The sequence below is a fragment of the Lutra lutra genome, chromosome 16, assembly GCF_902655055.1.
Source record: "Lutra lutra chromosome 16, mLutLut1.2, whole genome shotgun sequence".
In the NCBI taxonomy this organism is placed as follows: Eukaryota; Metazoa; Chordata; class Mammalia; order Carnivora; family Mustelidae; genus Lutra; species Lutra lutra.
Genome location: NC_062293.1, coordinates 5,290,628 through 5,318,027, shown reverse-complemented (window position 1 = coordinate 5,318,027; position 27,400 = coordinate 5,290,628). Strand labels below are relative to the sequence as shown.

General features: G+C 56.4%; 1 protein-coding gene across 7 annotated transcripts; it reads right to left on the bottom strand.

The window, feature by feature from the left end:
- Positions 1–223: 223 nt before the first annotated feature.
- FBF1 (Fas binding factor 1) lies at positions 224–24,863 on the bottom strand. 7 transcript variants are annotated; one of them, XR_007123302.1, is made up of 31 exons: positions 24,435–24,862; positions 23,611–23,696; positions 23,037–23,064; positions 21,971–22,012; positions 20,300–20,393; positions 19,256–19,316; positions 18,417–18,467; positions 16,454–16,595; positions 15,917–15,994; positions 15,022–15,141; positions 14,566–14,701; positions 14,296–14,429; positions 13,385–13,484; positions 11,862–12,341; positions 10,434–10,532; positions 9,997–10,085; positions 9,772–9,830; positions 8,856–9,011; positions 8,648–8,748; positions 8,332–8,538; positions 7,561–7,668; positions 7,337–7,476; positions 7,130–7,248; positions 6,254–6,376; positions 5,983–6,168; positions 5,368–5,544; positions 5,149–5,286; positions 4,939–5,056; positions 3,417–3,526; positions 2,588–2,785; positions 224–1,826 (listed from the first exon to the last, which is right to left on the bottom strand). XR_007123302.1 is itself a non-coding variant. In XM_047706580.1 (31 exons), exons 3-31 carry the CDS (start codon positions 23,611–23,613, stop codon positions 2,702–2,704), a joined length of 3,483 nt encoding a protein of 1,160 aa, XP_047562536.1. In that variant the 5' UTR covers positions 23,614–23,696; positions 24,435–24,497; positions 24,596–24,862; the 3' UTR covers positions 226–2,701. The 7 variants fall into 7 exon arrangements, 6 of the variants coding, with proteins under 6 accessions (XP_047562536.1, XP_047562537.1, XP_047562535.1 ...); XM_047706580.1 differs by having other exon boundaries at positions 226–2,785; positions 24,435–24,497; positions 24,596–24,862; XM_047706581.1 differs by having other exon boundaries at positions 226–2,785; positions 24,435–24,497; positions 24,624–24,862.
- Positions 24,864–27,400: the final 2,537 nt, after the last annotated feature.

Sequence of the window (27,400 nt, the reverse complement as noted above, 5' to 3'; positions counted from 1 at the left end):
TTTGCGTCCTACGAGCCCCGCCCCCGCCGGGGCTCCGATTCCTCCTTCCCGAAAGGCTCGAGGTGTTTCCCCCAGTCGGGCGACGGCGGCGAGCTCCGGCAGTGCCCGGTGGCCGGCGGGGCGGAGCTGCGGGCAGTCCGGGCCCCTAGCCGGGGCCTGCCGGCACGAGGAGGCGTACGCTGCAGCCTGCCCCTCTGCAGAGGGCCCCGAGGCAAGCGGCGCGCGGGTCCTCGAACGCCGGCGTCTTGTGTCCTAGGACGCTCCAAGAATGGGCTCGCTTGGAACTGAACTGTTTGAAAGTTGAGCACGGATTTCCACATGCATCAACGGAAGCAAATAACGAGCACGGATGGCTCTTGAAGTGGAAGTAGTGCCCCTACCCCCCGCGTCTTTTCTCACTTAACACCGGTACTTATCTCTACAGCAAAATGGATTAAGCATGTTATGACCTTGTGCAGTTTATAATTTTGAAGGGAGAAGGAGCAGCAGATACACAGCTGTGTAGCCCTCTAGTCTGTGGGCTGGGGTAAAAGTTGATGGAAGGAGAGAAGCAAGCTACCTCCCACACCTTAGCGCCAGGGGCAGTGATACAGAGCAGTCAGAGGCACTAAGTATCTTACAACCAAAGGCCGGCGGCCCGTCTCTACTCCGCTGTTTCATCCAGTGACACCATCCAGTGGTCCCAGCCAGAAATCTGGGGGTCCTCCTCCACACCTCTTCCTTCCTGACCCTCCATGCTAGACATCAGGTCCTGTGGGGTCACGTTTCCATGACGCCTGACTGCCACCCCCAGGAGTGCTGTCCTCAGTCTCCCCAGCACCCCTGCAAGCAGCCTTCTGACCCGCCCCCTCCAGCGTGTCCACAGTCTGGATGTGGTTTCTAAAGCACAAATAGAGGCTCACCACTTAAGAGGGAGTGCGTACCCACTGCCCTGAAGGTAAACGAGGCCATACAGACTGGCTTCCTAATTCTACACTCATTTCTTTTTGTCTTGAAGGCCAAGCTTGCCCCTGTGGGTCTCCTTGCCGGGTGTCCCCTCTGTCCGGGTACTAAGTCAATGTCAGCTCCTGCCAGGCTGTGCCCATGCTTACAGCCCTGCAGCTCTTCACACAGGGCCAACTCCTCTAGGTGTCTGTGGAGAGACCAAGCTGAATTCTCAGCTTCATGATGTTTCCAAGGGGACACTGATGCTTCCCTCCCCAGTGGAGGCACCGCCCCAAGCAGCAGCTTGGAGATCTCGTGCCCCACAAGAGCTCGGTGTGCAGCATGGTCTTCTGGAAGGAGGCAGCGGAATGAGGTGGCTGAGACCCTGGGGCTTTGGAATCTGCCCCCAAGAAGAGGCCCTGCTATTTACTGTCACCTTGGGCAGGCGATTTAATCTCCCCGAGCCTCTGTCCCTTCATGTGTGAGGTAGGACAGAAGTCAGTGCAGCGATTCCAGAAGGTCCCGGCACTAGCCGGCTTCACAGCAGTAACGGTGCTACAGGGGAACCCGTCTAAGAAATAAGCGTAAACTCTCAGGAGTCGCGCCAAGTTCTAACAACCCAGTTGCTAAGAATACACCAATTTAATGGGTCCAAGACGAAGGCTGGAAATTGCTGGTAAATGAAGATCCTTCTGAAAGTTGTTCTGAAGGAGCAGAGACAAACGCAGCCTGCTGGTACCCCTCAGCCTCGTCATCCTCTGCCCTTTGTCCTCCAGGGGAAGGTAACTAGTCGCTGGCCGAGGGAAGCCACTTCAGGAGTGACCGTGGTTCTCTTACTGGAGTCCATCCATCCTCGAGTTTGCTGAGACAACTGCCAAGCCGCCACCCCTCTCCCGGCGCCCCTGCAGGGAGAAGGGCAAAGGCGCCCTCCCAAGGGGCAGCAGTTCTGGGTAAGGCCCCGTGGGGGTCCCCAGGGCTCTCTACCCCCCACCCCAGTTACGGCAGGGGCTCCCTTGTCTTTGCCCCCAGCTGCTGTGGCTTCGTAGCAGGTGGACAGGAGAGGCCTCTCTAACGGTCCCTCACCATACCCCACTGTCACGCCCAGCCCTGCCTCTGGGAAGCCCTAGTTACAAGAAGCGACAGGCCAGAGTTTGTGAGGGCTGGTTAGTGAGTCAGGCAGCTTGGAAGGAGGCAGGGACTTTCTGCCAGCCAACCTGAGAGCACAAGACTGCGAGGTAAAACCTGGCTGGGCACGCGCCCTCCCTGCCCTCTCTGTGCCCCCGCTTGCCTCCTTGGTCAGGAGGATAGAAGGCGCCTCAAAACATGTGCTCTGACTCTGTGTCCCAGTTAGGGAGGCAAGTCCGTGCTGTCTCAGTTGACCTCTCAGACAGGGAGGCCAGGAGCCTGCCCGTGGTGTCTCTCAAAAACACTCCCCTGCCTCAGAAGAGGCCCAGGAGAAAACATCCCCCAGCCACCTGCCTGCTGAGGACGGGACGGGCCCACAGAGCCCAATGAGCCCTTGGATCTGAGCTGGAGGCCCGGGGGAGGAGAACCGAGGCTGTGGCTGGCTGGGTCATGGGGCACCCTCGGCATCACATCTCTCCAGAGGCCACTGGTCCTCAGGCCCTAGAGGCTGGAGTGTGCAGAGAGGATGTGCTCGCACCCTGTCCCCAGGAGGAGCTGTAATCAGGCCCTGGGCACTCGCTCCTCAGAGTGGAGCAGCCAGGGGAGAGCTTTCCAGGGTTGGAGGCCTCCAGCGAGCAACCAGCGGCGCCCCTCAGGCTGAATGGGATGTCATATTGTAGGAGGCTTTCTTCAGGGTCTCAAGGAAGAATTGCTCATTCTCCAAGAAGTCACGGTCCTGAAAGGCAGAGCTGGGTGAGCAGTGCCCCCCTCCCCGGATCCCTCCTACACCCTCTTCTGGGAACAGGGATGCTGGCTCGCAGGACTGAGGGCAAGGTGGAGGCAGCCGTCACTCGGGGCCCCTCCCTCCACTTGCTCCCTGGCTCTGGGATGCAGCGGGGGTGGTGGGGGCACGGAAGTGAGACACAGCCATGGTGAGGTCCCTTGTCAGCGCATGACTTCACCTCTGTAAGCCTGCCTCTAAACTGGGGATAATAACATCACCCGCCTGTAGGACTGGGGCCCGGGGGATGGGTAGGGGCTCGTACTACACAAACAGCTTTGAGCACAGAGCCCGGCACCCAGGGAGTGCTCCGTGAGTGACCTCTCCTATCATTCCGATCGCAGGGTTACTGGGAAGCTCAACCGAGATGATGCAGGTTGCTTCCCACAGAGCCAGGCCTGGAGCACGCGTCTTAGACATGCTTGGTGGGCAATCTGCCCATTATTCCAAGGTAGGGGCTGCTCAGCCCTCCCTGGAGCCAGAGTGGGCTCCTTCCTGCCTCCCACCAGTGGGAAGAGAGGAGCCCTGGGCCCCAGGGGGCAGTGGGCGGCTCAGGCTGGGGCCACCTGCTGCTCAGGACGCTTACCTGCTCAGCCATATGCCTCAGTAGCACCAAGTTGGCGTGGAGGTGCGAGGGGCCCAGGCTGGCGGGGGGTTGGCTGTACTGGGGCGTGGTGGGAGCAGGAGCCACAATGGCTGCAAAGGTCAGGGGCGGAGGAGGAGGTTAGGGGTGGCGGCGTAGGGGGACAGCAGAACAGCCACAGCTTGATCCCTGGGGCCTTTCACCATTGTGGTGGCAGCAGCCAGGCTAACCTTCTGGGCACTTCCACCGACTTTCAAAAGCCTCTGAAAATGCTCATGGGCGGCGCCTGGGTGGCTTAGTTGTTAGGTGTCTGCTTGCAGCTCAGGTCATGATCCCAGAGTAGTAGGATCGAGCCCCGCATCGGGCTCCCTGCTCAGCGGGAAGCCTGCTTCCCCCTCTCCCACTCCCCCTGCTTGTGTTCCCTCTCTCACTGTGTCTTTCTCTGTCAAATGGATAAATAAAATCGTTAAAACAAAAAAAAAAAAACAAAAGCAACAAAAAAAAACAAAAACAAAAAGGAAGATGCTCATGGGATCTTACCTGGCAAGTCCAATGCTAGCGATTTACTCATGGGAAATAATCAGGCAAAGGTGTAGAGAGAGAGAGATACATACTAACACTTCCACTGAGGTGTTGATCTTAGTGACAAAAATACCCACTCGGTAGGGAATCAATAAAAACACGGAACATAACAGACAACGGTGCTGATTAAGAATTATGGCCAAATGTCAGGCGCCTGGGTGGCTCAGTGGGCTAAAGCCTCTGCCTTCTGCTCAGGTCATGATCCCAGGGTCTTGGGATCGAGCCCCGCATCGGGCTCTCTGCTACGCAGGGAACCTGCTTCCCCCTCTCTCTCTGCCTGCCTCTCTGCCTGCTTGTGATCTCTGTCAAATGAGTAAATAAAATCTTAAAAAAAAAAAAAAAGAATTATGGTTAAATGTTTAATTACTGATAGGAAAACATGTTGCTTGTGCATGTTTCTGAATGAAAGCAATCAAGGTAGAAAACAACTGAGAGGGGGTCCTGGGTGGCTCAGTGGGTTAAGCCACTGCCTTCGGCTCAGGTCATGATCTCAGGGTCCTGGGATCGAGTCCCGCATCGGGCTCTCTGCTCAGCAGGGAGCCTGCTTCCCTCTCTCTCTCTCTCTCTGCCTGCCTCTCTGTCTACTTGTGATCTCTGTCAAATAAAAAAAAAAAAAAAAAAAAAAATCTTAAAAAAAAAATCTTTAAAAAAAAAAAAAAAAAAAGAAAACAACTGAGATGATCTTGATTTCTTTTTAAAACATACACACAATGTAGAATGCTATGCCCCCAAATGTTAAAGAATGAGGTCGAGAGTAACTTTTTACAAAGCAGTTTTCCCGTCTCTTATCTCTTAGTTTTCCCTAAAAAACGTGTTGCTTGTGTAACCAGGGACTGGCGAGAGGACTGTAACAGGCCCCGACCTCCAGTGGAGGGAATCCGCTCCTGGCACTGGCCCCTGGCGGCCGGCCCAGCCCGCATCCCATCCTTTGGAAGCCACTCACCACTCAGGCAGGAGGCTGATGGGCCCTGGGTCCTGGGGAGCAGCGTCGCGGGGCTGGAGGGCAGGTCCTGTCGGACGTGGTCTAGCTGCAGCCTCTGCTGGGCCAGACTCAGATGCTCCTGTCCCCAACCCCGGAGAGAGAAGGACGTGGCTGTGAGGGCGGAAGGTGGGAGGGGGCGGAGGGGCTGGCCGGAGCTGGGGGGTGGCTTGCCTGGTGCACGCGCTGCTCCTGCTGCCGCAGCCGCTCGTGCTGCTCTTGGACGAGCTGCAGTCGAGCCTGTTGCTCCTGCTGCACCTGCTGGGCCTCGCGCAGCGCCCGCTGCCCCTCCTCCAGCTTCTCTGAGGCCATCTGTGGAGAGGACGCAGGGTCAGCGGCAGGGGCTGTGGGGGGCTGCGCGGGCACATCCCCCGGAGCCCAGCCGCCAGGCACCTGGCTCATGCTCTCCACCTCCTCAGCGCGGAGCCTGGTGCGCAGGGCAGCAGCGCTGACCCTCTCCTTCTCCAGCCTCAGCTCCTGGCGCTCCCGCTCCAGGGCCTCCCTCTCGGCTGCCAGCTGATCTTCCTTGGCACGGAGCTCGCTGGCCCTGACCTTCAGCTCGGCTTGCTCCTGGAGACCGCAAGGCCTTGGCTTCGTTCCCCCCTCCGGAGCAAACTCCCCCCCCCACCCTTTCCGTGGCTCCCATCCACCCTGACTCTGGGGGAGGCGGTGGGGCAAGGGGTCCCAGGACAGGTCAGAAAGGTCTGGGGCCAAGCCTCGGCGCTTCCTCTCACCCCGGGGCTCAACTCGTCTGAAGCCCAGACTCCTTGCTTCTAGAATATCTAAGTCAGGGGAACGTGATGATGACTGAATGCGAGAACGTGTATAAAACACGTAGGACAATCAAAGGAAGTTATTATTACATGACTATTGTTTTCATTTCTATGCTCCTGTTATCTCTAGGCACTTTGCTAGGCGAACGCATCCCCAGGGAGGAGCAGTGAGGGCCGGGGAAGGAAAGGGCAGGGCTGCTGAGCTCCTGGCTGCCCTGGAGGTTCGCGGTCCTACCTTGGCCAGGGTGACGAGGGTCCCCTCCCGCTGCGCGTCTACCTGCAGCGCCCTCTCCACCTCACGCTCGGCCCGCTCCTTACTCAGCTTCTGCTGGGCATAGAACTCGGCCCACTCGGCCGCGAGGCGCCGCCGCTCCTCCCCACACTTGTGCATGACGGACTTCTGCTCCTCCAGCAAGGCGCTCTGGGACAAGGGGGCCAGGGCACAGGGTGAGCGTCCTTAGGCTTGTGGCAGGGGTCACCACTGTACCCAGCGTGGCTGCACTCACCTTGGCCTTCTCCAGCTCCTCCCGCTCCATGGAGATCTGCTGGACCATGACCTTCCTCTGCTCTTCTAGAGCACGCTGCGTGGACTCAGCCCGGGACTGCTCGGCGTTCACCCGCCATCGCTCCTGGGGGCCAGGTAAGGGCTGAGGACACATGTTCCCTGGACGCTCCGCCCACCCCCTCTGTCCGGCCTGAGTGCGCCCCAGGGAGCTGTGCAAACCACCCCGCCTCCGCCCCTCCCACACTATGCCCCAAACACCTCTAGAGAGGTGCAGGAGGACAGGTGCTGAGCCAGGCTCCCAGGGCCCAGCTGCTGCGATGAGCTATACCAAGGCCTAGGAGCTCCGCACTACCGCTGAAGAGCAGCCACAGCCCTGGCCCCCGAAATGCCAGCTGTGGCACTCTGCCTGCCTATCTCCCATCCACCGCAGGGACAGGTGTGAAACGGTGTATGCCGGGGACTAGGGACCACGCTAGCATGAGCTTAGGAACTTGACTGTGCCTGGCTCGGACAGGGGATTAAGTCACCAGAGGAGGAACTGAATACGTAGGACTCAGGACACAAACACACCTGTATCTCATGCTGATAAGTCTAGGGGAGAGACAGGAGCGCCTCAGTGGCTCTCTGGCCAGTGGGTAATTTTAATTCTATTTGCTAACTGCATTTTAATTTTTTCAGCATAATATATCACCTTATAACCCAGCACGAAGAAAAGGATATGCAGGAGTTCAAAAATGCATCTCTTAGAGCCCAGGGGCACAGGCTTCAGTGGATGGAGGAATGTGACAGGCCTGGGCAGGAAGGGAGGGAAGGGGAGCGCTGGGGGCATCCCTGGGGTGCCGGGGAGACAGGTCCCGCCGGCGGGAGGGTGGCCCACCTGCTCCAGCAGCCGGCTCTGCTCATTCAGGCGCGCCTCCATCTTCCCGATGACCTCCTGGAGCCGGCTCCTCTCCTCTTCCATGTCCCGCTGCTGCTGGCCCAGCCTCTCCTGCAGGGCTGGGGGGCCACAGGGCGCTCAGGGCCCGCCCACCGTCCTAGTGGGATGGAGGTGCGGGGAGGGGGGAGCCCATGGCCCACCTGGTACCTCGGAGCTGCTGGTCACGCTGCCGGAGCCCCAGCTCCCGCTCCTGGGCAGTGGTGAGGTGCGAGGCCTCCACGCGGGAGGACAGCTCGTGCAGGCTGCTGGAGAACTTCTCCATCTGCTCGATGATGCCATTCAAGGACCTGGGGCCGGGGGGACTGGGTCAGTCTGGCCTCGGGGCCCCAGCCCTGTGACTTGAGCGGGTGGGGCCCAGATGGCGCCCATACCGCGTGTGGGAGGTGGCGCTGGTGACCGCGTCGATCTCTCGGTCCTTCAGCAGCTTCAGCCGCTGCAGCTGCTCCTCATGGTCGCGGCGCATCTCCAGGATAGAGGCCCTGATGGGAGGGGAGGCAGTGAGCACGCGCACTGAGCTGTGCCAGAGGGCTCGGCAGTCAGTGCTCTCGCTGTCCTTCCTCCTCTTCCTCCTCTTCTCCTCTAGGCACTGCCTCTGCTTCCCTGGCTCCTCGTCCTTGTGTGTCTTGGGACCTGAATGCCACAGGCATTCACAGAGGGAGACTCCTTCTGTGACTTAGCAAAGGACACTTGACGTCGGAGAAAAGACGGGTGTGTAGGTAGCCTTTTCTCGTCCGGCCAATCTGAGAAGTGTGGAACAGCCTGCTCTGCCCACCGACCGGCTCCTTTATGTGCCCTTTCTTGGTTTTGTTCTCATCCAGACGGGCACCCAGACAGACACGCCAGGCCCAGGAGTGTGAACCTCTTCCACGGTCCGTCAGTCACCAGACTCGGACGCTAGCAGGCGAGGGCCTTGCCCTGTGCTGAGCTGGGTGGGGCCCTGCAGGGACGCCCACCCGGCAGCTGGAGGAGGGCTGGGCCCTCCACCCAAAGGGGGCAATGGGCCAGTGTGCCTTGCCTCGGTCCTCACATGGAAGGGAAGGGGTCGCGCCTCTGCTGCTCAGGGTCCCCGGGGAATGGACTTCATCTGGCCGTCCTCAAAGACAGCCTGCCTCTGCCTGCCACCCCCGGGGCCTCGACCTCACCGCTGCAGCTCCCGGAGCCGCTCCATCTCCTGGTCCTTCTCTTGCATGGCAGCCGCCAAGCGCCGCTGGTGCTGGGCTGTGAGCTCGGCGCGGGCCTGCTCGGCTTCTTGGCACTGTGACAGATAGCGGGCTGACAGCTCCTCGTGTTCCCGCCGCAGCCGCTCTTCCCGTTGCTGGTACGACGTTTCTAGCACCTTTACACGGTTTCTGCCAACAAAACACACAGCCGTGGGGCTCAGAGGGTGAGGGCAGATAGCCAAAGAGCCTCTTTGGGCACATCGGCTAGGGAAGCCCGGGCGGGAAGAGCGGTGGGCACCTGTGAGCATTCTCGATGAGCTCCAGGTCGGTCTCGTGCCGCTGCTGCAGGCTCTCCAGCAAGAGCCGCTGCTGGGCCCGCTCCAGCTCCAGCTTCCGCACCTACAGAGGGCGGGAGGGTGGGGAGGTGGGCTCCCTGGACCACCCGGGGAAGCCCTCCAGGCCGCAGGGCCTTGACCCCCGCAGCCCGGAGCTCCTCCGTCCTTCACCTGGGCCTCCAGCTCCGCCAGCCGGGCCTGGCTCTGCAGAAGGTCGGCCTGGAGCTCGGCGGTGCTGCCCTGTAGCCGCACCTGTGTGGCTAGGAGCTGCCTCTGGTATTCTGAGCCGGGCAACAGGCTCCGCGCCAGGGACTCGGCGAGCAGGGGCTGGAGGAGAGGTGGGGGAAGATGGTCCAGGTAGGGGACAGGGACTCAGCAGAGCGCAGCTACCTCTGGCCCTCCCAGGCCCTGCGTCTGATCTGTGGCCGCAGATGGGGACAGAGACGTGACACCAGGAGGCCGAGGACGAGGCCTTGGAGTTGTGCGGTCATTGTCCCTGCCGTCCTCCCTCAGCACATCCTCCCCAGCAGGTGTTCCAGATTCTTAGAGCAGCAGCTGAGAACCAGCAGCGTCTCAGCTGTGACAGAAGCTTCCTTCGGCCAGGCCGCGTGTCCAGACGTCGGGCGCCTCGCTACCTCCTGCAGGCTGCCCGCTGCCCGCCGCCTCCAAAGGTACTGCTGGGTTCCTGGGGCTCGGTCTCTGGGGTCTCCTCCCAGCCAGGCCCAGAGGTGACTGCCTCCCACGCCCAGGGAACAGGCGGCACAGCAGGGGGAGGACGGCAGCCATGGAGGCGGCTTTCTAGATGGAACAACGGGACACCCGCGGCCTTGCTTTCTGATTGGAGGATTCCTGGCTGCCCCCGTACAGATGCCAAACTCTGCCTCCCTCCCGGAGTTGGCAAAGTAGCAGCCACGTCTGCCTGACAGTGGCGAGGCTAGAGGGTAAGGGAAGCGCTGGCGGGGGGCGTCAGACCCGCCGACACGCGACTTCCCGCAGGCCATCGGCTCAAACCACGGCTGTTGCCTCTGAGCACCGGAGAGTGGTTCCGTGGGCCCAAGGCCTGTTCCCGTGTGTCCGCCCTGCCTACCTGGATGGGCACAGGGGGCCCTGGGTGTTCCTGGGAGCTCGGGACACAAGCTGCGGGCTCTGAAAATGAGTAGCAGAGAAGTGAGCAGGAGGCCCTCCGAGGCCTGGAGGTCACGTGTGTCCCTGTGACTTCGGGAGTCCGGCCCTATTTGTCTTCCCAGACCCCAAAGGAAGCTCAGCACCTCTTCCACCCCAGTGGGAAGCACAAACAAAGCAGAAAACCAACCAGTGCTGCAGAGGTCTCTGAGAGCTGTTCCCCTCTCTGGGTCACCTCCAGGGAGGGTCAGGGCAGTCTGGTTCCATGTCACAGGGGACCTGAGGACACAGAGATTGCGGGGGGCAGTGGTGGCAAGGTGAGCAGCCTGCTGTGTAGAACACAGGGAGGCCAGGAGAGGGTTGGCGTGGGCTGTGAAGGAATAGGTTCAGAGAGTTGACTGGAAAGGCCTGGTGGCTGGCCGTTTACTGAGAATGAGGACTTGGTCGCATAAAGGAGATGGGGCCGGCTTCAGGTCCCCTCAGTGGGTAGGCCCCATTCAAAGTGTCAAATACCATACGCCAGATGCGCCGAGTCAGAGCCCAGCACGGCTGCCCCTCATCTCTAAGGACGGAGGCCCACGGAGGCCCAACCCAGCCTCTCACCCGCCCCGGCCCCTGTGGACATACCCGGAAGCGGCAGGCCTTGTTGGTAGCTTCTGTGCCGCTGTTCCCAAGGGCCCTCCAGCGGCTGCTTGCTCAAACACCTGAGAGCTGGGAACAGGTTGGCTGAGGAAGTAAATGTTACAGCAAAGGTGGCAGAAGGTTCCAGTTAGGCTGGACATGGCTGGGTGGGGACAAGGCCAGAGTATGAAGCTGCTGGCCATTTGTCCCCTCAGCGCCTCTCCTGTTCCCATCATCCCATCTTGGGAATTCTCCTCCTGAGTCTGAGCCTCTGGGCTTCCAGGACCCCTTCCTGGCCGCAGAGCCTGCTAGGACACAGTGGATGGCAAGGACCATCTGTTGACAATCTAAGGAAAAACAATCCAGGGGCGCCTGGGTGGCTCAGTGGGTTAAAGCTTCTGCCTTCGGCTCAGGTCATGATCCCAGGGTCCTGGGATCGAGCCCCGCATCAGGCTCTCTGCTCAGCAGGGAGCCTGCTTCCTTTCCTCTCTCTCTGCCTGCCTCTCTGCCTACTTGTGATCTCTCTCTGTCAAATAAATAAATAAAATCTTTAAAAACAAACAAAACAAAAAACAATCCACACCTTGCAGACACCAGAGTTAAGTTCAAGTTCAAGGCCTTGTTCTGGCCCACATAGCTTTGTTGAGTTAGACCGGGGCTCTGCTTACTCTCTGGCCAGGTCCAGCTCCCTTTGGACTCCTCTCCTCTGCTGTCTGTGGTTCCCGCCCACCTTGGTTGGCTCTCAGGGCCAAAGGGAAGCTTTTACCTTGGTTTCAGATGGAGGTCAAAGCTACTCTCCTCGTTCACCTCAGCCCTGGGGCTGGGTGATGTCCCCGGCCTGTCACACAATTGCCTACTTCACCTCTTCCTCGCTCGGGTCACACGGCATCTTGCCACTTCCTCCAGACCATCCCAGTCTTGCCCTCTTGCTCCCAGAGGTCACTCATTGTCCTGCCCCACAGGATTGCCACTCGGTGGCTTTCTCCAAGAGTCGTCCCTTAGCCACTGTCTTCTCTGGGACTCCCCCAAAGCACGAACACGTGTCATGTCCCTTAGCTCAGGCCAGCAGAGGCCCCAATAATTTGGACAAGGGGTTTCTTGGGACCCCAAGGGCATCATGGGCAGGGCCCTTGCTCAGAAGCACCAAGATGGCTGCACCTTTGTCACATCAGGTTACCCTCTGTTCCCACCTGATCAAGTCAGCCCTTGTGCACACGACAGTCAGGGTGTGAGTGTCATCAGCCCCCCGCCCACGATCCCCTCAGTCTGCACCGGGGCAAGGATGGGGAGCTCTCTCTGCAGTGTCCGGAGAGGGGGAGAGGCACAGCTAAGAGGCGGCGCAAGCTGGCACTCCTGACTGAGGCACCAGGATGGGCAAGGTTGGCCCCCCACACTCCTGCCCAGCCTTCCCTCCCTTAGAGGCCAAGCCTGTACCTGCTGGAAGGGAGACTTCCTACTGCCTCCACCAGGTTCTTCTGGCTCCTGGAGGCCTCCGGGTGCTCCTCCCTGGCCAGACCTTGCGACTTCTTCCGGGACAAGGCGTGGCTCAGCCAATCCTCTTCCTCTCTCTCCTCAGACGCTCCCAGCTGGGAAGTCTGGCTGGCTTTGGCAGGGAAACCCGCACCCTCCGTGGGTGGCTTTGGCCCCAGAGAGGAGGAGGGCAGTCCAGCTGGGGCCGAGTGCCGGCTTGGGGCCGAGTGCTGGCTCTTGGAAGGGAACGTGCAAGGAGTGGAGAGTGCAGAGCCTCCCCGCTGAGCCTCTCTGGTGGGAGAGGTGGGGAGCAGGTCGTCATCCTTGAGGCCCAACCAGTCGGCTCCTCCCTTCCTGGGGTGCGTGGGGCTGGAGGCCGCTGGCGTGCTCTGCTTGGAGCCTGGTTCTCCCTTGGTGTCTGCACCACCTTCTGCTAAGAACCTACTTCAAGACAAGAGAGGAGGGGGTCTAAGGCAGGGCAAGCAGCCATCCTAAGAGCCCCCTGACCAACCCTTCCCTCCGGGGCTCGGGGGGTGACTCCATGGCCCACATGAAGGAGTGAGAGGTTCCCTGGGGCTCCATGGAGCCAGCCACCGCCCAGTGAGCACAGTGCCCGTGCCAGCTCAGGCGCAGCGGCCAGCCGAGCGCTGTGGGTAGAACGCCATCGAACGCAGACATCTTGAATTCCACCACGTGAACAGGGGACAAGTCCATCCCTAGCAAACAGCACCGAACGACCACCATGGGCACGTCCAGAGAACAATGAGCTAGAGCAAGTGGTTTAGGTTTTCCCATCAACAATGTCTGTGTCCGTTTATTTGGCCACTGCCTAGAAGCATTACTGGTCCCTGGTAGCGTGTTCTGAGATCTAAGAACGTAATGGAAGTAGGAGAAATGTCAATGCGTGTGCAGGTTATCTAGAAGGGGCTGGCAAAGCCAACATGGCATGGCATCAACAAGCGCGGCCGCTTACACCTCCTCAGTCAGTTTGAAATTATTTCCAAATATAAGACTGAAAATGTGTACCGGGAAAAAAACTCCAGATTCTGAAAATTCTACCACTAACTGGAAGTTTTGCTGCGTACAGGGATGAGCCTGCGGCCAGGCGTCACGGTGGACCCCCAGGGCTGTTCCGGGGGAGCGGATGGTGGGCAGGAGAGGCCACTGAAGTTCAAAGTCTCGCTACCCTGGAACCGAACGACCTTTGGTGAGGTCGGCTGACCTCAGCCGTTTATGGCTTTAAGGGTTCCAGGAGGTGCGGGGGGCACCTCCTCCTTTTCCTTTCAAGGAGGCCGTTAGGAAATGGGCCCGGATGGGCAGGACTGGGCAGACCTCCTCCTGCTTCAGCGCCCGCAGACAGCCACCCCTGGGCCTCGTACACCTGGTTCCCCAATAGGACTGTCAGTGGGATTGGGGAGCCTGGGGCCCCTCTTCCTTCCTGGTGGGCACCTGCCCCCAAGGCCAGGCTCTCTTCAGGCCCCGCTTACCTGACCGACTGCCGGCGGGACTGGCGGCCCTCGCTGGAGCCCACGGTGGGCTGATAGGCCCCAAAGGTGAAGTCCTCATCGCCCCAGGGATCTTCCTTGTCTAGAAATGAAGAAGCCTGTGATCTTGAGCAAGGGAATTTGGCGCTTTTGCGGCTGCAGAGCTCTGTTTAAAAAGACTGAGCGGGGGGGCACCTGGGTGGCTCAGTGGGTTAAGCCGCTGCCTTCGGCTCAGGTCATGATCTCAGGGTCCTGGGATCGAGTCCCGCATCGCGCTCTCTGCTCAGCGGGAAGCCTGCTTCCTCCTGTCTCTCTGCCTGCCTCTCTGCCTACCTGTGATCTCTGTCTGTCAAATAAATTTTTTAAAAAATCTTAAAATAAATAAATAAATAAAAAGACCGAGCGGCTAGCTTGATGTGTCAGCAAGTGCGTAGGGGTGAAGCTGCCATGGGGGAGGCAGGGCTGCAGCGCGGGCAGTGAGCTCGAGGCCTCAGGATCCTGCACGCCGGGCATCACCTGTGGAAAAGGCACCGGCGGGGTCCTGCCCCAGGCGTCCTTTAGAGGAGGCCGGTGGGCTGCCCGGGCCGTGAGAACGGTTCTCAACAGCTATTCCCTGGGCCGACACTTTGAGAAACACTGGTCTAGAGCGATCTTTTCCAAACTGGGGGCTGCTACCTATTGGCAGGTCAAGAAAACAATTCTGTGAGTCGCAACCAATGTATTTATACATCTGCTAGCGCAAAAATAAAAAAATAACAGAACAATGAACACAGTAATGATCGTCCCGTGACCCTCTTGCCCCGGTTATGACAACGTGTGTTGTGATGTACGCGTATTTCTCATTACGGGCTGCGGTACGAGCGTGGTCTGGGAGCCCCCCCACCTCGCCGCCCCTGCCCCGCAAGCGTCCTCACCCTGGGGCCTCTGGTACTTCTTGTCCAGCTTGAATTCCCTGTGCTCCCCAGTGCCCGGGCGGGCCAGGAGTTTGGTGGCAGTGCCCCGACCCAGCAGCTCATCCAGCCTGGAGCGAGCAGGACGGGGCCCTTCCCTGCGGGACAGGACACACACTGGTACGCGTGAACGCGGGGGGCGCCGGGGGGCCTGCGCCACGCCTGTCCTCTAGCTCTTCACTGGGCCCCAGGCAGCCGCGTGCGCTGGGGTTCTCCGCTCCTAAGGACCCTTACTGGTCACCCGTCGGCCTCCTTTCTGCTGTGGGGCTGTGTCCAAGCCGCGGGGCGGCCACGACGTCGTCCTCCTCATCGAACAGCACGTCTTTCTTTCGGATCGGGGTGTCCCCAGGAGTGAGTGGGGCAGATGGACCTAGAGGACAGAACACAGTGCACAGGTGCCCACGGATCATCGTGCCCTCAACTGCGGTGTCTGAAGGGGTTCAGAGGGTGGCTTCTCTGTGACCTGGACCTCTGGGTGCGGCCGCAAGCAGTGCACGTGTCTGGTCTGCACGCGGGATCCGAGCCTGAGAGCCACCTGGGATCCACCACCACGGGCTCCCACACCCCACCCACTTGTTCAGAGACTCCGCTAATCTCTTGGTCCAGGATCTGAGACCTGTGGTCCCGGCCTGGTGGAGTCTCTGGTTGGGCCAACTGCCTCTGCCCAGGACGAACAAAAGCCCACCCTACCTTGATCTCTGACTGGGGCCGGGCTCTTTTCGGAAGCCATTTTATTCTCGGTCTCAGGGGACTTCTTGGTGATTCCTTCCTCATCGTCGGAGAGCAGTCCTGCCAATGGGTCTTCCAAGTCTCACGGCCAGAAGGGAAAGCACAGGTGAGACTGCGTGCTTTGTTCAGGAAAACAAGCCCTATGCCATGTTGGGGGGGGCGGCTATCACTCTAGGGGAGGTTTCTAGCTGCTCTAATACACGAACAGGCCACTCAGGACCCAGAGGACACACATCAGCCTTGGCAAGGAGACAGGGAGCTGGGGAGCAGCCCTGGGCCTTCCTGGGAGTCCCCAGACTCTGTTGTCTGTGCAGCCTTCTGGAAACATCCCCCAGGCATCAGAAGTGAAGTAAAACATTCATGCATTTAGAAAAGGAAGGGGAGGGGCGCCTGGGTGGCTCAGTGGGTTAAGCCGCTCTGCCTTTGATTCAGGTCATGATCTCAGGGTCCTGGGATCGAGTCCCGCATCAGGCTCTCTGCTCAGCTGGGAGCCTGCTTGCCTCTCTCTCTCTGCCTGCCTCTCTGTCTACTTGTGATCTCTGTCTGTCAAATAAATAAAGTCTTTAAAAAAAAAAAAAAGAAAAGGAAGGGGAATTCTTCTTATGCTTTATAAAACCCGTCAGGTTGGTGTCTGGCTTCAAAGTCTTGCAAATAAGTGACCCAAATCTCCTCCACCCAATACAACACTATCAGTCCCTCCCTGAATTCCTGAGGAGCTGAACCAGTGGCCCCGGCTGTCTGCTCCTCCTCTGACACACACGGCAACGTGACCCCAGGAAGCGAGTGAGCATTACCCAGGATCCTCCACTCCCCAAACCAAAGTGTCCCAGAAGCGTGACTGCAGGGCCTACCGTACCTTCGAAGGAAAACTTTCTGTACTGATGCCCGAAGCTGCTGGTAGAGGGAGGGGGCTTCTTGGCAGGAACAGCATCCCCTGTGAGAAGCAAACAGAAGGCAACGTCATAGGCTTGGGCCTCTCCCAGCCAAGGTCCTGTCACACCATGACAGAGGGACCCTGGGATGGCGTGCCCTTCTCCCTGGGTGGCTGAGTGCTCATGGCCGTGGAGAGGATACCTCCCTAGTTCTCAAACAGGCTTCTGCCAGGGAAACGTGGTCTGGAGCCACCTCCGGTCCCCCAATCACATGTCACCCCAAACAGAGTCATGGACTTGGGAGGTACACAGGCTCCCACCAAATTCCCCAGTTTAACTCAGATGCTTTCTCTGGGAGCTGCCATGTTGAACTCAGAGGGCCTGTAATCACACTAGGGAGGGAGGAAGCTGTCCCCTCCCCGACCACAGACAGAGAAAACCCACAGGAATGAGAGCTCCCTTCTGAGTACCTTCCCGGTCCCCAGAGTGTCCCTCGATTCAAGGAGCTCTCTCCCCCGCACCTTTCTCACTGGCTGTCACTATGCTGGCGGGTTTGGGATGACTGGGCAGCTCTTCCTTCCCAGGACCCTTTGCAGCTCTTTTGCTAGAGGCCAGATTAGACCTCTTCAGACCTAAGAGATCGGCATCCATGTCGTCCAGGTCCTGGAAAAGCGGGAGGGAGGGAGGACTCCTGAGAGGTGCTCAGCTAGGCGGTGCTCAACGCCCCTGTGCTCCGAGTGGCCTGGTGGTGTTATGGCTTCCATAGTCCATGGGGGATAAGTGGGGCCTGGTGTGGGGAACTGACCCTGACTGGCCTGCAAAACAGGTGAGAGACCGGGCCGAAGCACAAGGTCCCCACCAGCTCCGTCGCAGATAAGCCCGGGCTCGGGTGGCACCTCCACGCCACTTCCGAGCAGGGTCACCAGCACCCGGTCGCCACAGCTTCTCACATGGGCTCTCTTCATGGTGGGAACAAGACAGCAGGACCCCAGGATTGAAGACTCCCAGAGGGACTGCCGCTGGGCCGTGACAAAGGGCCAGGCACCCGGCCAGCAGAGGAAGGCCGTCAGGGCCTCCCGCCACCACCCTCCCCTGCACAGACTTGCCAAATGTTGACTCTTACAAGGGGACGAGGACTTCCATCTGGGAGGACGCTTGGCACCCCAGGGTCAGAGGTGTGACGAACACAGGGGAAAGGGGAGACTATGCAGGAAAAACGGGAGTTGGGAAAGAAAACTGGACCATGGGGAGGCAGAGCGAGCTGGGGGGTGGGGGCCCAGCTCATGGGTCTGGAGGGGGAGACCTGAAGTCACCACCCAGCTCAGTCAGAGGACTAGAGGGCTGCAGCCAGGGGAGCCGACGGGCAGGCCCCGGGGGACAGTGATTTCAAGATGAGGTTAAAAAGGCTGAATATGGAGCCAAGAAGGGAACAGACTCCAATTCTTTAGCACTCCCTTCCCACGCCCCCCAACCCAAGGCTGAAAGCAAGCTCTAGGCCTTGGCCTGGAACCAAGAGTTAATAAGAGGGACGAGCAGCATGAGGTCAGGCGGGAGGGTGCTGCTGGCCAGAAGGGCGGGGGAAGTCAAGGTGACTTAAGGTTTCAGACCCTGGGTAGGCCACCTGAGCCCTGGGGGATTATTTTATAAACTCTACAGAATTTATGTCTTAAAATTCCATTCCCAAGCTTAGCTTTGGGCTTGATCCGATGAGAACACAGCTGGACTGAGGGGGCCTTGGCAGGGGATGTGGAGAGAAACACAGGAACAGTTAAGAAGCAGCCTTAGAGGGGTACCTGGGTGGCTCAGTGGGTTAAGCCTCTACCTTCGGCTCAGGTCATGATCTCAGGGTCTTGGGATGGAGCCCCGCATGGGGCTCTCTTCTCAGCGGGGAGCCTGCTTCTCCCCCACCCGCCTACTTGTGATCTCTGTCTGTCAAATAAATAAAATCTTCTTTTTTTAAAAAGATTTTATTTGTTTATTTGACAGAGATCAGAAGCAGGCAGAGAGACAGGCAGAGAGAGGAAGGGAAGCAGGCTCCCTGCTCAATCCCAAGGGGCTCAATCCCAAGACCCTGGGATCATGACCTGAGCCAAAGGCAGAGGCTTTAACCCACTGAGCCACCCAGGCGCCCCAATAAATAAAATCTTAAAAAAAAAAAAAAAAAAAGCAGCAGCCTTAGAGGAGACAGTTTCTCCTTCTTTTCCCTCCGTGCGGTTGTGTCTCTGGGTGGGAGCCAGCCCCACTGCACTTGGAGCCTGGTGTGTGACCATGGCTCCCAGCACACGAATCTCCGGCCACCGGGAATACGGACTTTGATCCAGAAGGACATGAAGGGCAGCAGCTCATGATGAGCCCGTCCCTCGACTAGGAAGGGCTCGGGAGCACAAATTGTAAAGGGAAACATGTGAGGGACAGGGAAGGCTTGCCACAGAACATTCCTACCGCCCGCACCCGCTCCCAGAACTGTGCAAGCTAGTTCCATACCTTCATCTTCTGGAGCAAAGTCTGTGGGTCCGCCTCTGAGATGTCGGACACCTAAGTCCGCAGGAGGGCAAGGACACATGTTAGCTGAGGCCCAGTGAAGCTCTGGCTCCTTATTCCCTTGCTTCTGCGACGGCAGAGGGCTCAGCAGTGGCAGAGCCAGGCCAACGGGGCACCGGCAGGAGGTCTTGCCTTCTGCTGGGACTGAAGTGTCTGTCCCCAGACGTCAAACCTACCCACGTGTGGAGACCCAGAAAGCGCTGCCACTTTCCGTCCCTCCTCAGTGGAAAGAACCCTTCCACGACAGGCCATCACTGTGCCACTTGCCAATTATGTAACCGGCCGGCCGGGCAGCTCACTGGGGGACGCACAGTTAGAAGAGGCAACCCCAAGACTCCGACACTTCCTGGGAGCTCCACTTCCCAGCTCATCCCACTGGGAGGAAGGAAAAGCCCGTTGGGGTCACATTTGGGTCAACTTGGCAGTCCTTGGGTATTATTTTAAGAACACACTGGCGGGGCGCCTGGGTGGCTCAGTTGTTAAGCATCTGCCTTCAGTTCATGATCCCAGGGTCCTGGGATCGAGCCCCACGTTTGGCTCCTTGCTCGGTGGGAAGCCTGCCTCCCCCTCTCCCACTCCCCCTGCTTGTGTTCCCTCTCACTATGTCTCTCTCTGTCAAAAAATTAAATAAAATCTCAAAATAAATAAATAAACATAAAGAACACACTGGCATCGCAAAACTTCTAAACCTTTGTGTGAGCCACTCCCGGCCACCATCCCTATGTCATTGCTTCTGGGGTAACGGAGGAGGATGGGTGGGGAGCAGGGTGGACCAGGCTCACCTCAGCATCAGGTCCTGTGAGGCCCGCCGTGGTGCCGAAGGTGTAGTCCTCCAGGAGGGACCTGCGAAGAGGCACATTCGGTGCCCGCTTGCCCCCTACCCCTCCAGGGCACTGAGTCCGGGAAAGGCAGGCAGCTCAGATGGCCCCGGGGAACCTGGAAGACTTCTCCAGGAAAGTGGGGCAGAGCTGCTTCAAGGAATTTCACAGGCCACCTAATGCAGAGACTTTCCATTATTTTTTAAAGCAGTAGAGGGCCTTTAAAAACAATCTGTTAAACCCATGCAGGGAGCACAGCGTTACCGACAGACTCGTCTGATCGCCATGCAGGGCGCCTGAGACCATTTTAACACTGGAGATCGACTGTACTTCAAAAGAACAAAAATAGCCACAAGATGTAAAAACAAGCGTTAACAACAACAGAGAAGAGAGAAAAACAGAGAGACTCTTGGGTGGCTCAGTCAGTTAAGCATCTGCCTTCGGCTCAGATCACGATCCCAGGATCCTGGGATCGAGCCCCGGGTCGGGCTCCTTGCCTGGCAGGGAGTTCTGCTTCTCCCTCAGCCTGCTGCTCCCCCTGCTTGTGTGCTCTCTCTCTCTCTTTCAAATAAATAAATAAAATATTCAAAAAATAAAAAAGAGAGAGGGAGAGAAACAGAAGTGCATTGGCTAAGATGAAGGCGGAGGGCAGAGCACACACAAAACTTCCTCTCAAATGTCAGGAGCAATTTGGAAGAACAACCTGAAAGCCACGGATCTAGGCCAATTCTCTTATTCTGGGGTTGAGAACACTGACGCTCAGAGAGGTTCGGGAATCATCCAAGATCACACAGTAAGGAGCATTATTGGCAGGACTGGCAGCCAGGACTTCTGAGCCCTGGTCAGCCGGCTTTCCACTCCTCGGGTTCCTTCGAGGCAAAGGGGGGGAGGGGAGGGACACCGGAGAGCAGGAGGGGGGCACACAGCAGGTGGAAAGCGGGGAGCATGAGGAGGTCACAGTATTTGGACTGAAGGGGTGATAGTCACTCAAGCTAGGCCTGCTCTTACTTCATTCTAGCCCTGGAAGAAGGGAGCGCCTGGCCCACCCCTGTGGCGTCTCGGGCACGTGAAGCTAGTTTAACAGGCTCCTCAGGTAGGGTCACTGGGAAGAGAAGAGAACAGAAATGATGCCACTTGGCTAGCGAACTGGAGTCAGAAGCTCTCCCAGAAAAACCTTCTTCCACCAAGCTCTCCCAGAAAAACCTTCTCCCAGGAGGTTCACTCTAAATGCCAGTGGGGGTCCACTGAGGAGCCCAAGCCCACTGCACCCCATGAAGGGCAGGAAGAACGATCTGGTTCCAGCACCCACAGCTCTCGGCTGGAACATAAGGCCCAGGCTCTGTGGGTTCTTCTGGGCCAGGTTGGGGGAGCCTCAGCCTGGCCGCCCCCAGGGAGCTCTCCATCCCCCGGGAGCCCTGCTCCTCAGTACAGCAGAGAGGAACATGCACCATATCCAGAACATGTAAGAAGCTCTTCCAACTCAATAGTAAAAAGACAACCCAAGTTTAAAAAAGGATCTGGAGGGACTTTTCTCCAAAGAAGATACACAAATGGCCAATACACCCATGAAAAAGATGGTCAGTGTCACTGGTCACTGGGGAATGAACACTGGGTGTTACTGGAGAGTCACTGACCTCCACCTCTGAAAGGAAAAACACTCTGGATGTTAATCAGTTGAATTTAAATTTAAAGAGATGAAAAAAAAAAAAAAAAAACCCACGATGAGATGCAGCTGTATCTGTCCGCATGAGGGCGGGCCTGATCACAAAGACAGAAAATCAGCAAGAGTGCGCTGGGGACGTGGAGAGACTCGAACCCTCCCAAGCTGCTGGTGGGAAAGCAACATGGTGCGACTGCTGTGGAAAACAGTCTGGTGGTGCCACCAAAAGTTAACCACAGAGTTACCATATAAATGATTCCATCCCTCAGGATACGTCCTCAAAAGACCTGAAAACGTATGGCCACATAAAAACGTGTACTTGAACGTTCCTGAGAACATCACTCCTAAGAGCCTTGCCCAGATGTGGAAACCGTCCAGGTGTCCACCCCCTGTGATGAGCAGATGGTCGAGCCACACACTGGAAGACGGTCCAGCCACAGGAAGCAATGAAGACAGGAGAGGCTCAGTGTGGGTGAACCACGAGAACACCGTGGTGAGTGGACCAAGTCAGGTGCAAAAGCCATGTATGGAGTGATTCCATCTTGTACGGTATGTCTAGAACAGGGAGGGAACGTGGCTGTCTAGGGCTGTGGGAAGGGAGAACAGGAGTGACTGCTTATGGGCATGGCGTTTCTTGATGAAAGTGTTCTGAAATTAGATCGCGGTGATAATATGTAACTTTGTGAACATACTAAAAGCCAGCGAATTGTCCACTTGAAAAGAGTAAATTTTCTGTGAATAAGATTTCAATTAAAAAAAAAAAAAGAGGGGCGCCTGGATGGCTCCACTGGTGAAGCGTTCAACTCCTGATTTCCGTTCAGGCCATGATCTCTGGGTCATGAGACTGAGCCCCGAATCAGGCTCTGTGCTCAGGGAGGGGGGGGTCTGCTTGGGATTCTCTCCCTGTCTCTCCCTCTACTACCCGCCCCACTTTTGATGTCTCTCTCAAATAAATAATAAATCTTAAAAAAAAAAAAGAACAAGACTAAATCAGGGGATTCTGCAGAAGGAGCACTTACTCTCGTCCCCTAACAGGTCACCAAGGACATCATCAATGGAGCCTAGAGCAAAGAGAAAAGGAACCGTCAAGACTTCAGGAGGAAAGAAAGTCCTTCACAAGCCTCATGACTTGAGACCTCCTCCCAATTCCAGGCTCTTTACCACCAAAGCACTCAGATGCTGGGACTGGGACCCAGCCCTCTCAGCATTAACTATGAGACAGTTCCCAACTCTCTAGCAACAGATCGCAACGCCTTGTCAAAGGACCCCAGGGTAGAAACGGAAAATAACTCTCTCAAAGGGTAACAGTGAGCATTTTCAGGAGAACCTGCATTCTCAGGACACACTGGCCAACAAGCCAATCTTCCAGACTCTGAATAAAGCCCCATGTGCTGCTCTGGGAAAAGCGTCCAAGATTTCTAGGCACACACAAGCCTCTTTTGTGCCAATAGCGTTCTCATGCTCTTCCATCTGAGAACTCCCCCTCCCCCAATACTGGTCTGGAGGCACACCTCCTTGGCCACTTTCCGAAGTGGGGGACATGGGGGTAACCCAAAGTACAAGTACTAAATGAGGTTTTGCACCCAGCTGAAGTGCCTTTACTGTCCTCAATGCCAACTGTATACTTCTTGATACGGAGCCTGACAAGGACTTTTTCCCTGGGGCCCCGCCCCTATTTATTCCTGGATTACTCTGAGGGCCAATAGGCAGCACAGGGAGTCCCCTATGAAGACCAAAGCTTCCTGTGCAATTTTGGGGGAAAATGGCAAGACTGATGTCAAGAACACTTAGATACAGGGGCGCCGGATGGCTCAGTGGGTTAAAGCCTCTGCCTTCGGCTCAGGTCATGATCTCAGGGTCCTGGGATCGAGCCCCGCATCAGGCTCTCTGCTCAGCGGGAAGCCTGCTTCCTCCTCTCTCTCTGCCTGCTTCTCTGCCTACTTGTGATCTCTGTCTGTCAAATAAATAAATAAATAAATCTTTAAAAAAAAATAACATTGAGATACAAACATGTCTAGGTTATTTTTGGATGAAAGATGGGGTATTATTTCTGCCTTAAGGGTGATATCCGATTTTTCCACTTACCTTTCAACCCCTTCTTGGTTTTTGGTGCCTAACATTGGAAAAACAAATCACATTAACAAAATCAGAACAGTGAATGTGGCTGAAACCGAGAATACAGAATAAATTGTTGTGCGTTTTGCCAGGTCACCAGAGGAAAAGGAGCACCAATGGCATTTAGAGACAGAAGCTCTTTATATTCTCCCAGAGTCTCTGAGAATATACTCATTCCCAGCACAGAAACAGCCCAACTGTGGACACCACTGTGGGCGCCATGGGGGGCGGGGGCAGAAGTCTCTCCTCTTCCCTGATTTCCAGATGCCACCTGCAAACCCTCCCAGGCAAGAAGGAACACGACTGGGAAGGTTTTCCCCTCTTTTGTGTCCCTGACTTCTCAGCACCAGCAAGGCACAGACTGCTTCTGGCTGGCTATCCAGAGGCTCAGAATATAATAAGTGTGGAATCAATTCTACCTCTACCTCTCATCATTCTTCTCTAGGGACCATATCCTGGTCCTTGTCACCCAGCCCCTAAAGCTCTCCAGGCAGTCACGATTGTGGGGGTGGGAGCAGGGTGTGCGAGGCTGCATTCTGCCTACCATCTCAAGGCTCTGGGAGCTGCTTGTAGCTTGTTCCCGGCGCTGTCCAGCTCATCTGAATTCTGCCCACATCAGGCTCATTCTCCCTAATGAAGAAAATTCAAGAGGTTGCTTAAAAATGATGTAGCTTCAGGGGCGCCTGCGTGGCTCAATGGGTTAAAGACTCTGCCTTCGGCTCCAGTCGTGATCCCGGGGTCCTGGCACCGAGCCCCGCATCGGGTTCTCTGCTTAGCGGGAGGCCTGCTTCCTCCTCTCTCTCTCTCTGCCTGCCTCTCTGCCTACTTGTGATCTCTGTCGGTCAAATAAATAAATAAAATCTTAAAAAAAAAAAGTGATGTAACTTTAACAGTGCTTGGGTCCAAGGCCCATCAAAGTTTCTCTCACTTTACCCCTTCAAGGGTTTAAAATCTAGTTCCATAAATTAAAAATTCCTGATAGGGAGAGCTACTTAGATGAGAAGCAAAGTGCTCTGGGTGACTTAACGAGCTTTCCAAGGCCTGGAGATCACTCACAGAAAGTGCATTGGTCCTCAAGTCTTACCCTGAAAGAGGATGCAGGAGATGGTAGGTACCCACTCAGAAAGGAGGTGGGTGCCTGGCACCATGGCCCATACGGAATCCCAGGCAACACCCACGACCACATTTGTGCATTCAGCACAAAGAGTGGATGTGAGCACTGGTTTTACTCGTTGAAACTATTTTCACTGATGGTGGAAAATTTCCCCTTCACGCTAACTGTAAAGCCGACTTAATCCATTAACAGCCAAGGGTTTGACTCAGACTGTCACTCTCTCCTTACCCGACCTGAGCATCACCAAGACCGACCTTCCCATGCCTCGGAAGAAAGGAGTCAGAGGGGGTCATCTCGTTTGTCGGGTGTTGCAGGTCCTGTTAATAGAATGCAAAATTCATCTGGGATTACTTACAGGGGCCACTCTGAATGTTTGTGTTTCTCTTTCTTTGTAACGGCAATTTTCACGACCTACAAGTCCAGACACAAAGTTTTTGTCTCACACCACATCTGAGAGCTTCTGCCATCTCCTAGGGATTCAGACCCAGCCTCCCAGACCGGGGGAATCGCTGAGAAGTTTGCGAAGGCCAAAAGTGCCACGGGGTACCATCGCGTCATCGCATCTGCTCAGACTGGTCCGTGCCAGGCATTTAAAAATCCTTAGCAAGGGCCCTTCCGGGTCACCCTCTAGGTCCGGAGGCTCCGCGCCCCTCCCTGCGTCACCCCCTCCGCGCGCCCATCCCAGCTCAACCCCTCGCGCGGCCTACTCCCCTCCCAGCCCCAGAAATCTCCCGTGTTACGCGCCATTCCCCGCGGAGGCGCAGCCGCTAGCCATAGCCGCGGGGGAGACCCCACTCGAGCCCAACTCGCTCTGGCCTCCCGCGCCAGAGCCCCGGGGACGCCAATCTCTCAGTCGCTCGGAGTTCCAGAGAGAGGCGAGGCGCGAGGCATCCTGGGAGTTGTAGTCCTCGGTCTGGCCATTGACCAGAACCAAAGGAGCAGGGGACGCTGAGATAAACTACATTTCCCAGAGTGCCCCGCCACGGCCGTTAACCTCTGTTCGTGGCGGGCGCGTTGCTAGGAGCTGCCTCCACGCCACTTGGGGAGAAGGGTGACCGGCTTCAAGGCCGTTGGGTTTCTTCCTCTCGCCGGCCCCGGGGATTGTCAGGACCTGGGTTCCAGTACCTCCTCTGAGGGCTGACCCGTGGCCGGGTGGCGGGGGTGGGGCATGAGAAATGTATTAAGACTGGAAAACTGACGTGTGAAACCATGAGCAATTCTGTGTCCCACACCTCAAAGCTTAGGGAAGTGATTGCGACCTACCGGCTCCATTGTGAAAATCAAAGCGACGGGCGCCTGGGCGGCTCAGTCGGTCAAGCGTCCGCCTTCAGTTCAGGTCACGATCCCAGGGTCCTCGCATCAAGTTCCGCATGGTGGGCTCCCTGCTCCGTGGGGGTCTGCTTCTCCCGCTATCCCTCTCCTCCCCCCGCTTGTGCTTTCTCTCAAATAATCTTTTTTTTTTTTTTTTAAGATTTTATTTCTTTGATAGAGATCTCAAATAGGCAGAGAGGCAAGCAGAGAAAGAAGGGGAAGCAGGCCCCCTGCTCAGCAGAGAGCCAGATGGGGGGCTCCATGCGAAGTGAGATCATGACCTGAGCCAAAGGCAGAGGCTTTAACCCACTGAGCCACCCAGGCTCCCCTCAAATAATCTTTAAAAAGTAAATATCAAGGGTGCCTGGGTGGCTCAGTGGGTTAAGCCGCTGCCTTCGGCTCAGGTCATGATCTCAGGGTCCTGGGATCGAGTCCCGCATCGGGTTCTCTGCTCGGCAGAGATCCTGCTTCCCTCTCTCTCTCTCTGCCTGCCTCTCCATCTACTTGTGATCTCTCTCTGTCAAATAAATAAATAAAATCTTAAAAAAAAAAAAAAAGTAAATATCAAAGCGGTGGAGCCAGAACAGAACCCAACACTGTCACCCAATAAAGGCACATAACACATGTGTTAACCACAGGTTTTATTGAGGATTTTTTCAATTTTACAAAGGAAAAAGGTTTGGCTTACCCGCAGCCCACCCCAAGCAGGGTTGCCGGGTCACAGCTGTCCAGTCATGGTTCAGAAGTTCTGGCCCCGAGCACCTCCTCGGTACTCGCACCTGCACGGACAGGTCCAGCCAGGGATGGGTAACAATACATGCTAAATGCATCTTGTCAGGTAGGAACCAAACGCAAATCCTAACAGTAAAAGGGGGAAAGGTAGCAAGGAATTATACACTCTGAAGAATACAAGTAATATCCTTGAATCTACAGCAATTGGAAATAAAATGTTTACAAAGTAGTGAGCAGTCTGAACATTATGTGGAAGGTTATATGTCTGCTACCTGAACTGTGAAGTAGTCAACAGTATTGTGGCAGAACAACCTCTTTTGGTTCAGAATTCTTAAAATCACTCCCCAATTTTTCGTGATCTTCCTAAGATAATCAATGGCCCAATTAAATGTGTTATTTAAAAAATTTTTGAGAGCAAGTGAGCAATGGCAAGGAGGAGGGTTAGAGGGAGAAGGGGACTCTCTGCTGAGCAAGGTGCCGGATGTGGCGCTCGATCCAGGACCCGGGGATCATGACCTGGACAAAGGCAGACCCTTAGCCAACTGAGCCTCAACAGATGCCCCGGTGGCCCAACTAAATTTTAAGCAAAATAAAAACAAAACAAAAAAAAAAAACGTTGGACTCTAGGAATTTGCAGGTCTGCAACAGCTAACACCTGGTAACTCGAGAGTCCTCATGTTTCTGTTTACCATCATGGAGCACAGGATTAGGTAGTGAGACTTTATAGTGTGTATAGCTAAAAGCAGAAATCTACTGGTATTTTAAAATAAAAAATCATTTCAGTCATTTACAAGTGTGACTTGGTCAAATCCTCCAAGAATGTAGTAAATACTTAGCTGAAATGACCTCTGCATTATTTCCTGAAAAATAATCAAAATCTTTGAGTAAGGAGAATCAACAACTCTTGGTCTCAGGTGTTAGAACCCATTTCCCGGCACTGCTTGACGGCAACTATGACCGGGCATGCCCACCACATTTATAAAGATTAGCAGGACTGCACACCTGCACCTTATCTCTGCCTTCCTAAAAGATGGACAGAAAGTGCTCAGAAAAGGCGGGAGGGACTGTGAGCCACAGCCATGTAAACAATTTCTGTTCCCCATGATTTTGAACGGGTCCTGTTTCTCCAGCCAAAGCCCTGAGCTGAAGAAATCCCAAGAATGAAGACCTAGCATAT

Excerpts from the sequence above, each read along its gene's own strand:
- FBF1 (XM_047706579.1), bottom strand. Across the intron at positions 10,086-10,433 it reads ACAAGGCCTGCCGCTTCCGG|GTCCCCTGTGACATGGAACC; the intron begins GTATGTCCACAG and ends CTGTGTCCTCAG. Across the intron at positions 9,012-9,771 it reads GGCCCCCTGTGCCCATCCAG|CCCCTGCTCGCCGAGTCCCT; the intron begins GTAGGCAGGGCG and ends CCTCTCCTCCAG.